The sequence below is a fragment of the Thermobia domestica genome, chromosome 14 (genome assembly GCF_964235325.1).
Source record: "Thermobia domestica chromosome 14, izTheDome1.hap1.1, whole genome shotgun sequence".
In the NCBI taxonomy this organism is placed as follows: domain Eukaryota; kingdom Metazoa; phylum Arthropoda; class Insecta; order Zygentoma; family Lepismatidae; genus Thermobia; species Thermobia domestica.
The window spans coordinates 112339780-112352841 of NC_137467.1; the positions used below are offsets into that span (position 1 = coordinate 112339780).

Consider the following 13062-nt stretch of genomic DNA (forward strand, 5'->3'; position numbering starts at 1 on the left):
TGTCATAACATAATAAACAATGACAACACGTGACATTTTATACTCAGTTATTTATGATTTATATTTTTTGTACTGCTAATGTTTTATTATTCTAAATGAAACTTTCAACTAACTCTTAATGAACTGATTGGAGTAAATGGACATGAATGCATAAAAGAATACAAGCTGCAAGTTATATCAATTAAAAGAAAATTATGTATGTATCGATTTTAATCTTAGATGAATCAAGTGCAAGAGTGCATTGAGTTCTATCTGAGGCACGCTTCCAATCCAATGTGATATCATTCGCTATGGTTCATAGTAATTTTTACTTACCTTCTTGGACGATTCCAAATTTAAGATCTGAATCGACTTTTTAATATATGAATATAATCCGTACATTGGAAGAAAATCAATATCAGTCAGGAAGACATATGGGGTGTTAACTTGCTGAAGGCCAACATTACGTAAGAAGTTCACTGGATAGAAGTTCTGTAATGAGTAAGGAACTATCAGCATAAAATTTATTCTTTACAGACTAATTATATACGCAGTTTTATGAAACACATTTGAGAAAACTCTGTACTCAAACCACGAAGATAATCAACATACCTACAACAAAAGTTCGTGCAACAACACAGAAGAAGCTGTTTGCATTATACAATACTATGTAATAACATGTGAATTTACACAGACAATACAACTTGCATAACTTTGTTTTCACTTCACAAATCCAAAATTGCATTAAAAGTAAATGCAAGCAAATGGTAAAATGTACGAAGTGATGTACATTTATGCATAAAAGTAGTATGTAAAACAGACTCTCTCAAATCTGACAAACATTTGACCAGGTTAGCAAATAACCAAACTACAGAAAAATTGTCTAGAATGATTAGTAATGATACGTTGTACATTTACTAAAGAGTGACGTAACTGTAAACTGTATTTTGTTTCTTGGTCTGAACTGACTTTTTACCAAAATAGTCATTCAAAAAAAAAAAAAAAAAAAAAAAAAAAAAAAAGTACATCACAAGAGTGCCGAAGCAGAATCTACTTTGTACTTCAATGGAGGAAGGAAGGAGAAGAAAGGAAAGAAAGAGAAAGCTAGACAGTTGGCAGATACTTCAAATATATAATGTTTCTAAAAAAATGTAACCAAGAATATACGACTACCCTAGATCTCTTTAACGCCACAATTGTTTCTAATAAAAATCAGTAGAACATTTAGTTCTCACCTTTAAGGAATTAATATTTTATCAAGTGGAATATACAGAAATATGTGCATACAGTTGGTATTCCTCACGGAGAGTGTGATATTGGCTTATATATTCCTGCTTACAAAAACTTAGAAGATATTCTACAGTTTTAAGTTTAAAAAACTAAGCCTAAATTCTTCACAATGCCCATAGGTGTCCACACAGAGAAATGGAAATTCCTTCTATTCTTTCTGCACGTTGCTACTAAACAATATTCAACTGGTAGCAGAGAAAAGTCATAAGAAGTGGCGAAAAAGAAATCCAAAACTAATGAACCGGGTTAGAGATAATTGAAATCTGTAGAGGGCGTATTATCACAAAGGAAATAACTCTGTTCGGTGACCCGTGCGAAAACGGAAACAGCCAACACATTTCGATTTCGACATTCGGTCTACGAAGACGTTATTTGCCAAAACCGTATCTCTTGAAAAAATACGGTATCCTATGGTCGCTGTTGTATCAGTTTTTGGAGGTTTAAATAGCAGTCTTTGAAAAGAATTAGGAATAATAATGATTAACACAACATATTGTAATCGTTCCAACACTGAAACAAATATCTTCTTTTAGGCCGACATACCTCGCATGATTCAGTTAAGGAATCGTTTTTGACATGAAGGTTATGGATCACCATCAGGAAAAGTAATTACAAAATTCTTGATTGTAGCTCTTCGAGACATTCAATTACAGTTTGTGGAATGAAAGGCAGTGGGTGAAACATGTAACAGAACTTGTTTTCGGAAAATGTTGCAGAGAGTACGTTATGTATATGCCAAATAGGAAATACTATCGTACTTTATTATGGATTATATATTTTATTTGCGTTTAATACATATTTGTAGAATATCTTTAAGAAATGCTCTTGTGATTTCCATTCAATTCCAATTAAATATTTTATCTCAAACACTGATTTTAACCTTAGATATAAAAAAGGTTGATCTTTGGTTGCTGTCGTTAGAAGAATCAGGATTGGTAGGGCATAACATACTTGAGGAACACAACATATCTTTCTCTGAAACAACTTTTACAGCAAAGTGTTCAGGCTACTGGAAAAGAAAAATAAAGGAAGCAATAGCAATACTACAGTAGAAGGTAGGAATCTCAATAGGGATACCGGTCTTCAACTTACTCAAACATGGTTTTCCCTCATTGGAAGAAAATATACTGCAGGGTTCCTACTAATCTGGAGAAATGTATTTCCCTGACCTTTGGCAGGAAATTCCCTGACTTTCATGACAGGTGTCGGATGACGCTGATATATAAATAAGGAATAAATAATGGTGAATATTTATATATGAGAACATTTATTCTATAGAAACGAATAGTAATCAATTGCTCATACGTATATTCCACTTACCACCCATAAAAATCTAAGCAATGTCTCATACTGTGATCATTTATGTTTGGCTAAGCAGAAATTGGTGTACAATTAATGTTAGAAAAAAAATATTTTATAAAATTTCCCTAATTTCCAGTCTTATTCCCTGAGTTTCCCTGACCTGCACCATTTTCCCTTACTTCCCTGAGCAGCAGGAACCCTTTACTGAAAACAACCAATCGGGGCTTGCTAATCAACCCAGTCAACCAGCCAATCACAATTGAGGCCACAGACCGACGCTGATTTGTTGTCGCCATTGCCCAATCAAACTCCGCTCCCTTTCTCCCAATTCCCATATAATAAAGGCTTCTGTTTCTAGTCTCTGTATGAGAGACGAGAACAACGTTAACAGTTATCGAATCATTGGACGACGTGGAATTTACATGACTGATAGCCCAAGAACAAGTATACTCATCAAACAACAGGAAAGCTTAGTTGTTAATTAATTTTAGAGTGCAATGCTTCATGTGCAAGTTCACACGTTAAAGTGACTGAACACAACGGTGAGTCGTCCGAATGACCGAACTATCGAATACAGTTGAAAACCTCGACCATAGACTTACGAATTTTCTTTAGCCAACAACCGTACAGATGAAGATTAAGTACTTCATCGGAACTTTCCACTTGAAAAACCGGAGGTGGACAACGATGGGAAACTAAACATAAATTATATGAAACAGGAGAGTGGCCAAAATATTTCCTGAAGACAATCATGATACCGATGCTAAAAATTCGAACCCAGAGAGATCTGAGGACTATAGAACTATTAGTCTCATATCACATGTAACAAAAATTTTCCTTCGAATACTGAACAAGAGGAGTCGTATGGAAAACAAATGAAAAAGCTGAAGAGGAGTACTTCGGGTTCAGGAGGTAAGGGTACGAAGGATGCTATTAGATTATTAATCCTTACATGCGTAAGTCGTAAATACATGGGCCCTCGTATCTTGTATGAACTGCGTAATTTCTGAACAAAAGTGTTGCGGCGTAATTTTTTCACATTTTTAGAACTCTTTTTAATTCTGCAAAACCCTGTGTCGTTTGAAAATGCGTCTCCCCTGAGTAATTTACGCTATACAGAGAATACAAGAACAAAACAATTTTTCGTTTTATTACGGGTTCCACTGAGTGCCTACAAAACAGCATGCATAATATTATGGGTAAGGCAACACCTGCAAGGAAATTTTCCAATAATTACGCACGTAAGGGGTTAAAAGTACCCAGTGAAAGGTTTACAGAAAAAAAGACAACGAGATGTATGTTGTATATATTGATCTAGAAAAGGCTTCTGACCGCGTGAACTACTAAGAATTATTAATGCATTTATTGAGAGTTCTAAAGAAGGTTGAGCTAGAATGGTGAGATCCAAGACTTATAAGAAATTTAAATATGAACCAAGAATTAACTGTTAGAATAGTGGAGGAAATGACAGAGGAAAGTGCAACTGGAATAAGAGTTCGACAGGAATGCTACCTTTTGCCAATATTATTTAGTATCTATTTAGAAGAGTTTATAAAAAAGTCTACCAAATGAAAACGAGATTTCGAAAGGAGGTAAAACGATTAGGTGTATATGGTGCTTGTTGCGGAATCTGAAAAAAAAAAAAAAAAATATGTTAGAAAATTTAGGGAAGGGTTGAAAAAAAAACATGGAATGAAAATAAATGTTACGAAGATAAAAACCATGGTGATTAGAACGAAGTAATAGGTGTTAATTATAAAACTAGGAGGGGAGAAAATAGAACAAGTGACAGGCTTAAGATGCGAAAGTGATATAAAAGTAAGGATAGGAATGGTGAAAGAAGCCTTTAGAAGGAAGAAAGGTATTTTGTGGGACCTTGAATAAAAAGTTGAGAAAAAAAGACTCATAAAATACTTCACGTGGAGTATTGTTACGCAAAAGTGATGAAAAACAACTACAGGCTTTCAAACTATGGATGAGAAGAAGAATGAAGAGAATTTGATGAGTCCTGTAGAAAACGAATAAAAGGCTGTTAGAAATGGTGGGGAGGAAGGAATTGTATCATCCTAAATGGTATGGTGGGAGGGAAGAGAGGAAGGAGAAAAGAAGGCTACAACTGATGTATTAAAATGGAGTACAAGTGACAGTATTAAAAAAAAAAATGGTAAATGACGACAGATAGGTTAGCTGAACCACAGAGCATGGAAGCTTCTGAATTGTGGCAAGTGACCTGCCAACAATCGCAGAATACTTATGATGATAATAACATAAACAATGTTAGTTCATGAGATCATGCTCAACAAAAGAAAACGAAAACGTTACTCGAGTAATTATACAATGAATCCCAACTTTCTCGCACCAGACTATTGGAATTTAATTGAATAAATGCTAAGTTTGTTGTAAATATAAGGTGATTCAAATTTCTTAAACAAATTGCTTTCTTTGTGATATGTTAATTACTCCTCGTTTGTTCCTTTAACAAATACAGATAATCGTTTGAATACAACAGTTGATTGGAGAAGTGACCTCCGTCTTCCAGCATTTCACATCTTGTTCTTTAACAGAGATGAAACAAAATGTGGTGAAATTAGCCAATATTCTTAAGTTGCGTAATTCCAAATAAGAAATTATTTTTTTTTCACTACATTTCTTTCATCCGAAATCGTTGTACTATCCTTTTCTTCCTGTAGATATTCGAAAGGTTATAAAAGAAAATCTATGAATTGCTGTAGGCGCGGAAAATGTTTTCTGCGAACTCTGTAGATCGGGCAGACTGGTGCAGATCTCCCTGTTTTACTCTCGCTACTCAACGTCAAGAATACTCACGACAGAATATCTCTCCAACCTTTTGTAGAATAATCTTGACCTAGTAATGTATAAATAGATTTTACTTCACATTACATTGTAGATGGATGAAAATGATACGTACTCCTTCTTTATATACTATATGATAACCAATATTCTTCCGAGAACTTAAAATTTCCGATCCCAAAGCGTAACTCAGGAACTGCTGAGCCTCTGCATCAGACATATAGAGTGTTAGACTAATAGGTCCTGAAAAGAAATTTAAGAGAGATAAATAAATAATAAGAGTACCAAAAAAGATACGAGAATCCCATAACAAATTTCTAAAGAAGAATTTAATGAAAATGTTTAAACAGCATATGTTACCAGACTTTTCTAAAACCAAGCAAGCATTCAGAATTGCAATATATACTCTGTGGAGTGTGTTTCATTAAGAACAGGACAAAAGCCCACTAACTTTCCAAAGGTAAGACCACCGCCCGCTGAACGGGAGGTTCGTTCGTCGTTACTGCCTCATCTTTCAATGAGTTTTCACGTACATGAGTAGCACCAGATTTCGCCGCTTGGCGTCACTACTATACCACCCCAGAACTCTGGCTTCTAAATGTTTGAGTATAGTTATTTCTTAAATGTTTGTTCAAAGGTATACATCAAAGAAATTTTTGTGAAATTGTTAGGCCACTTCAGATGAAGTATTTATTCTTTTGTGTGCTTGTTTCTATTTTTTTTAATAAAATCTAAGCAATGAAACTGAATTATTTACCTTCTTGCGATGCCGTTTCAGACCGGTAATAAGCCTCGGGATTCATCCACTTATGATGATATCACTCACACACAAAATATAAAGCAATATCTACACAAAAGTTCACATAAAATTCACATAAGAGTTTCATGCATTCCTAAACAGCAGGGGCGGCTTTAGCATTGTAATTTTGGGTAGGCCCGCTTCCTTGCGTATGAATAGATATACATATTTGACTCATTAATGACAGTAGAAAATTTGTTTTACAGTAGTGTTTGATGTTGTTTAATTATCTACCATTAATATAAGCAGTGGAAAATATATTTATTCTTTATTGTATATTTTAGCGGTTATATATTTTTCAAATATTTTAGAAGGCCGGACTACTTGCTAAAGCCGCTACTGCTAAATCACATATTTTTATAAGGTTTTGAGAACTTGAAACATACTTGCACTCGAGAGTATCATTATAATTTCGTGTGCTGGTCTCGTGAGAAGAGCCATATGAAGAATACTGAAACTTCATATTCTGTTGTTTCCATAGGATTTTTTAAAATTCATTCTAAAGTTCACAAATCACAATTTTAATATTTTTCGTGAAGAAGCCTTGATCTGAAACGATTTACTTTCTCTGATACTCTTGCCAATGTTTGTAAGAAGAGATTTCACGAATTTCTGTACTACTGTAGGTGCGACTTGAGATGTATGGGTTGTATCTTTTGGGCATCTGAACGCAGTTGAATGGCGTAACGCTGGAGCTATATAATGACTCAAGTTTGGAAAAAGCAGTCTGACATTTTTGAAATAGGGTAAAGCCGCTTCAATAAGTGCCTGGATATTTTTCACGATTCGCAGAAAGTAAGGAGTGGGATAACGAATTCCTCTATCTTGAGTGTATTTCAAATCCATTAATCGATGTTCCAGTGGGTGGCACCGAAATAATTTGGACACATGTAGTGCAGCCTATTTTTTCTTAACTACGCGCACCAAATATTCAAAAACTAACGCCTGCGCTGCAGTTTTCAGATTTACCTACAGGGCTCTTGAAATTCTCCTAATATTACCAGAACTGAACTTAGTAGTTCAAATATTGGCGGCATTATAGTATTCGAATTCAGATTGATGGATTCTGAGGTAGAAGAATCACAGTCTTTTTGGCATGCACTATTTGAATCTTTTGATGCCCGAATAAGTGCAGATCTTACAATTCATTTAATGACATATTGAGCTGTTCTGGCATCAGTAATGTCATTGCTTCGACCCTCCATTCTTACAGCACTAAACAACACCTGATATTGCTTTCAACCACTTTTGCCTCAGTTCAGTTTCTGAAGGTATTTCATGAAAAGAGACACCACGAAACCTCCGGTTTCATTGTTTTGATTTACAAAAAGGAACACAGGATTCGTGAGGATTCCTTTCCGAAACAATCCGGTCGAAGGGACACTATTTACCCAAACATAACATAATTTTGAATCGACTTTGTATTATAGTGAAAATTTTATAATAAAAACCTGTAGTAGGAAAAACTATTCTGGACTGTAATTTGCTCTACCTATACCCTACCAACACCTGCCCAAACAGAACTTTACAATATATACGAGTTTCTCCGAATTTTTCCAATGGGGAGAACTATACATCTCTTGAAAAAACTTATATATGTTCAAAGTATCGACCTCCTGCAGCAATATACTTATTTAATCTCTCATGTCATAAGTCAAAAGCCCGTTGCCACTCTTGTTTTGGAATACTGCTGAAAAAGTCCATGATTCATGTTTCAGTTTCGTCTTCTGAGTGAAAACCGGGTTTCCATAAATGCTTTCCAAAGTTAAAAAGCCACCAGAAGTCACACAAAGCATCAGGGCACAGGAAGGATGCTGAAGTATTTTGACATGATTAGCTTGAAGATCTTGCTTTGTAGTGTGTGGAGGCATTATCGAAGTGGAATTAAACCTCGCATTATCACGGATTTAAGAACTTGGGGTAAACAAATGTAGCATATCATGCTGTAATAACCTTTTGTTCTTTTAATCTGATACCTGCGACTAAACTAGTGCGACGAAAAGACACAGCGTGCAGGACTTTCCTCATTGTTCACTGTCTTAATTCAGTTGGTGTCAGGTAATCTTCATGGATCCACACACGACTTTCCTGGCGAGTAGGGCAGTCATAAAATGTGATGTAGATTTCATCAGCTGTAACAGTTGTAAAAATCATCTGATGTCCACCGCACAATTCTGAACCTCTGTACTTTTTGGAAATCTCACAATTGATGGGGGTACTTAAAGTAGTACTCCCCGCCGTATATGCAACTGAGTCAGGAAATTTTTTCTCGATTCTGATTGGCTGATAGAGGTCACATGACTTTACGCCCCGCCCACGCGGTAAATTCAGGTCACGTGGTATGACGTAATGAGTCACCCCGCGGGGAAATCCCTCACTTTGGATTTTTGAAATTCGTCCCCTTTTACGGGTAAGATGAGTGCTTTGGTACCTTGATTTCGATACGTTGATAGAGGTCACGTGATCTTAGGTCCTAGGAATTTTTAAATTTGTTTCCTTTACGGGTATCCTCTTTGATGTGTACTTTGGTACCACGATTGTGATCGGCTGATAGAGGTCACATGATCCTAAACAAGCCATACCGTGGACAGGTTACATGGTATAACGTTATGAGTCACCTTTGTGGGGAAATCCCTCACTCTGAATTTTTGAAATTCGTTTCCTTTTACGGGTATTTTCTTTGATGAGTACTTTGGTACCACGATTCTGATTGGGTGATAGAGGTAACATGATCTTAGACCCGCCACACGGTGACCAGGTTACATGGTATAACGTTATGAATCACCTTTGTGGGAAAGTCCCTCACTGTTTTTTATGGTCAGGATTTTTTAAATTCGTTTCATTTTATCCTCTTTGATGAGTGCTTTGGTACCTCGATTCTGATTGGTTGCTAGAAGTCACATGATCTTAGCTCCGCCCATGGGAGAAATTCAAATTTTCAGGTCACATGATATGATCCACCCTCGACCGGGATTTTAGACTTTTGTTCCCTTTTACGGTTATCCTTTTTGGTACCTTGAAGTTCCCATGGAGGGTTCAACCCCTCCTTAAATAACCCTTTTTGGTATCAGGATACTGTACTGAAGTTTACCTTAAATATTATCGTTCTCTTTGACAGATAAGATGATTAACAGCTTTCTTACCTTGATGGAGAAGGAGCCCACCTTATATGTTTAGTGTGGAGATTGAGTACAGAATTTTGTCCTTTAATTAGTATGTCTCTGAAAGGATACATTTATTCTCTAACAATGGAGAAAGAGAGGTCCATCCTTGTCGCTTGTAGATTAACTCTAAAAATTTCCAATTAAACTTTTAAAATTTTCGAACTAAAAATTTAAAAACAGATTTTGGAATGTAAACCAAGTTTTGGAAAACTAAAAGGAAAAATCCTAACAAATGTTTCTCCAGGAATCGAACTTAGGTCTTTCAAATCAAAGACATGTATCTAACCGCTTAAATGAGCTCGGTTTTAATTGTGCTCGCTGGGTTTCGAACCATGGTCCCTGAAATACTTTAAGGTATGTAAAAGAAATAAATCTGGCAGTGTAACGTTTCCGTTCGTGGATTAAAATAAAATGCTGAAAGACTTCTTTGTGTGTTGACATAAAAGCACATATGATCGAAATGCAAACATCAGCGAATGCGTCTCGTATAACTTTCGTTTTACTAGGAACGTGTCAGCATGATTCATGAAAAGCGAACAGTGACATTCTCTTATGGAATATGAGAAAATTAAAAAATGTCGTCACAATTTACGAAAGGTGATCCAGGCTGAAAGCATTTGGGTTGATGTCATGATCAGAATGCGATAGTAGATATTGTAATAAGGATTTCATAACTATTGAGAAACGTGAATGACGTCACGATCAATTGTTACACATCGTTTTGGTTCGTGATTCATGACGATCGCAATATTGAAAGCAGCGTTTTGATTAGTTCGTTGTGATGTCATTTATGAATTTCCGCGTTTCTGATGGTTGATGGTGACGTTTTCATAGCGACCTAAATAAACAGACATTTTTCATTTTTCAAATCCTACTTCCACGAAGATCGTGAAATCGAGCAGGTGTACCTCTTGTGCCATTGTGAAAACTAGTTCAGCGAGTTTTGTTCATTGAATTTGAGGTAAGTTCATTGAGATTTTATCCTTAGACAAGTTTATCAACCGCGTTACTCAATATCCGTGGAGTGATTTTGAAACGTATTACGCATGAGGATAACATTGTTATCACTAACACACTATCATTTTAGCATGAAATATCGTTCTCATTTGACTATAGGAGAGGAAATAAATGATCGTGAATTAGGGAGTGGGGGAAAACAGGGGCATGATGTTGTTCATCATAAACCGGGGATCGAATTAGATATCTCACGCACCAGCGGATCAAGCCCTTTAAAATTATTGTTTCCATGTCATCGGTGTGTACGCTAACCAATTAGCTTAGTTTTGAAAAGAAAGCATTACAAAATTTCGAAAACTACGCATGAGAATAATATTGTTCGATTCCCTCTGAAACCATTGTTTTAGTTTAGCACCCCCTCAGTAGTGAGGCTAGGAATACAGTGTAATGTTGAATCTGAGGGCCCGCCGGGAATTGAACCATAGTCAGAGATGTGTACGCTAACCATTTAGCATAGTTTTGAAAAGAATGCATTACAAAATTTCGAAAACTACACATGTGAATAATATTATTAAATTTCCGAAAAGGCTTGACATCGCCCCGACCGGGAAAGCAAATCCATCGAGGATGAACCAGGGCATTCCACGTCAGAACCATGTACGCTAACTACTTAACTATGCGGAAAAAAGAGTGCATGAATATTTGGTTAAAAGTTTTACGCTATTCAGATTTTCATCAAACGTTAATGTTTGATGAATCTTTTAAACTTGCAAACGCATAATTTTAAAGTTGAGGGAAAAAATGCTTACGCATACTTTGTCACATCTCAGCACTGTTAGAAGACATTTTTTATTCATTCATGCATTCTTTTTATCATTACAGAATTGTAGGTCAGTTACATACTGATGTAATGGTCTCGAGTTTGATTTCTAGTATGACAGCAATAAAACACTCATTTCAGTAACATAATTATTTAAAACAAGGAGTTAGAAAAAAACAGGTTTTGCGTTTGATTTCTAGTACTTGTGCTTTAATAATGGAACTCTGAACGCTCGCCGGGAATCAAACTCATGACCTTCACATGAATTACTTAGTTAAGAATTTATCACAAACGTTATGATTTCCTGTTTATCAGGTGATTAAGATTCTTCTTTTTCCTTTCTTTTGTAGTAAATTAACGCTGCTCAATTCCTTTTCACCCTATTTCTTTTTACCGTAATTTTACCCGTTTGTTTTTTCTTTTCAACCACGGCCGAATCGGGTTTTACCATTCGTAACGAAATCACTCGTCATTATAGACGATTTAATATTGAGGGCAGAATGATGGAATACAATTTAACGCACCACCCGTACGAACCGATATCATTCAGTATGTACACAACAGTTTTCAAGCAATGCTCGATCATTTAGTAACTAATGTCGACGATGAAGCGATGGTTGGTTTATCGGTAATATCGCCACGAAACACCAATAAGCCATTTTGGTTAAGCTTTCGCCAAGCAGAAACCTGACACTGGAAACAATGTGGGCCTCGTTCGAAAGAGTTTTGTAGAGCAACAATTCGTTTCTCCTTCACGAGCCATTTACCGTTTATTTTCATCGTGTGGATATTGCACGTGGTTACGGCGGTTTGCGGCAAGGATTACTAAAGAATGAGGAACTTCTACGAAACAAACGAGGGATTGTACGCGTAAAAAATCAAGATTCAAGGTGTCTGGCGTACGCCCTTGTCGTTGCTATTGGTTTGAAGAAATACAAAAATGTATATATGAAACGATATACACAGTGTAACATCAATCTAAATGTGTTGTGGACCAAGAAGTGGATGCGTTATGTGAAAATACAGGAGTCAATTTGGACCATGGTGCTAGTGTAAATGAAATTCGGCAATTCCAGTCTTACCTGAAAGAATATAAAATTACTGAGTACACCAGTTTCTCAGGTCGTGACATCATGTGGGAGGGACCCAACGATGAAAATCGCACTCCCGTAAATTTGATTGGTTTGGCTGGACATTTTGATATCATTAAATCTTTAATTGCTTGTTTTGCCGCTAAGTTCTATTGTGAAGCGTGCCATAAAAAGTATGATCATCGTAATGAGCATGTTAAAAGTTGTCCTGTAACATGCTCGAAATGCTTACAGAGACCTGTATTTGACAAGAACCAAACGCTGATATTGTGCAACGACTGCAATTGCCAATTTTATGGCGAAGAATGCTTTAATAATCACGTAATGCTCCATATCATCAAGGGGAGCCAGTATGTAAAATGGTGAAGTAATGTACTAGATGTTACAGAGTATATTCTTTTGTGCATACTGGACAACGCACTCACGACTGCAATGAGATCTTTTGTAATGTATGTAAGAAGACTGCTCCAGGATCGCATCAATGTTTCATGCTTCCTGATCGCCAATGCTTGAAACCTGCTGTTCTTTCACTCATGCATGCAAAGAAAGCCTTATTGATTTTGTACGATATAGAATCCATGCAGGACAAGAACATTGATAACATGTTTGTACACGTTCCGAATTTATTGGTTTTACAACAACTATGTTATGCATGTGTTGAGAATGATAATATCCAGCAGTCTTGCAGTACGTGTGGTCAGTGCCTGCATATTTTTCAAGGAGAGGATCCAATTTATAATTTTCTCCAGTACTTGCGGGAACGTCGTCCCAATATAAATTAGATTTTCTGCCTCGCACACAATTCGAAAGGTTACGATGGACATTTTATTCTAAAGACTATGGCAGAAT

The 13062-nt window shown here is 36.1% G+C and overlaps 1 protein-coding gene across 4 annotated transcripts in view; it reads right to left on the minus strand.

Moving 5' to 3' along the window:
- Positions 1-13062, minus strand: part of LOC145670289 (xylosyl- and glucuronyltransferase LARGE1-like) — a 290539-nt gene that overhangs the window by 85107 nt on the left and 192370 nt on the right. For all 4 annotated transcript variants that reach the window (XM_081738744.1, XM_081738742.1, XM_081738740.1 and 1 more), the window contains 2 exons: positions 5501-5625; positions 316-471 (listed from right to left, as the gene is read on the minus strand). In XM_081738744.1, the coding sequence (XP_081594870.1) occupies positions 316-471; positions 5501-5625 (281 nt within the window). The remainder of the gene's footprint in view (positions 1-315; positions 472-5500; positions 5626-13062) is intronic.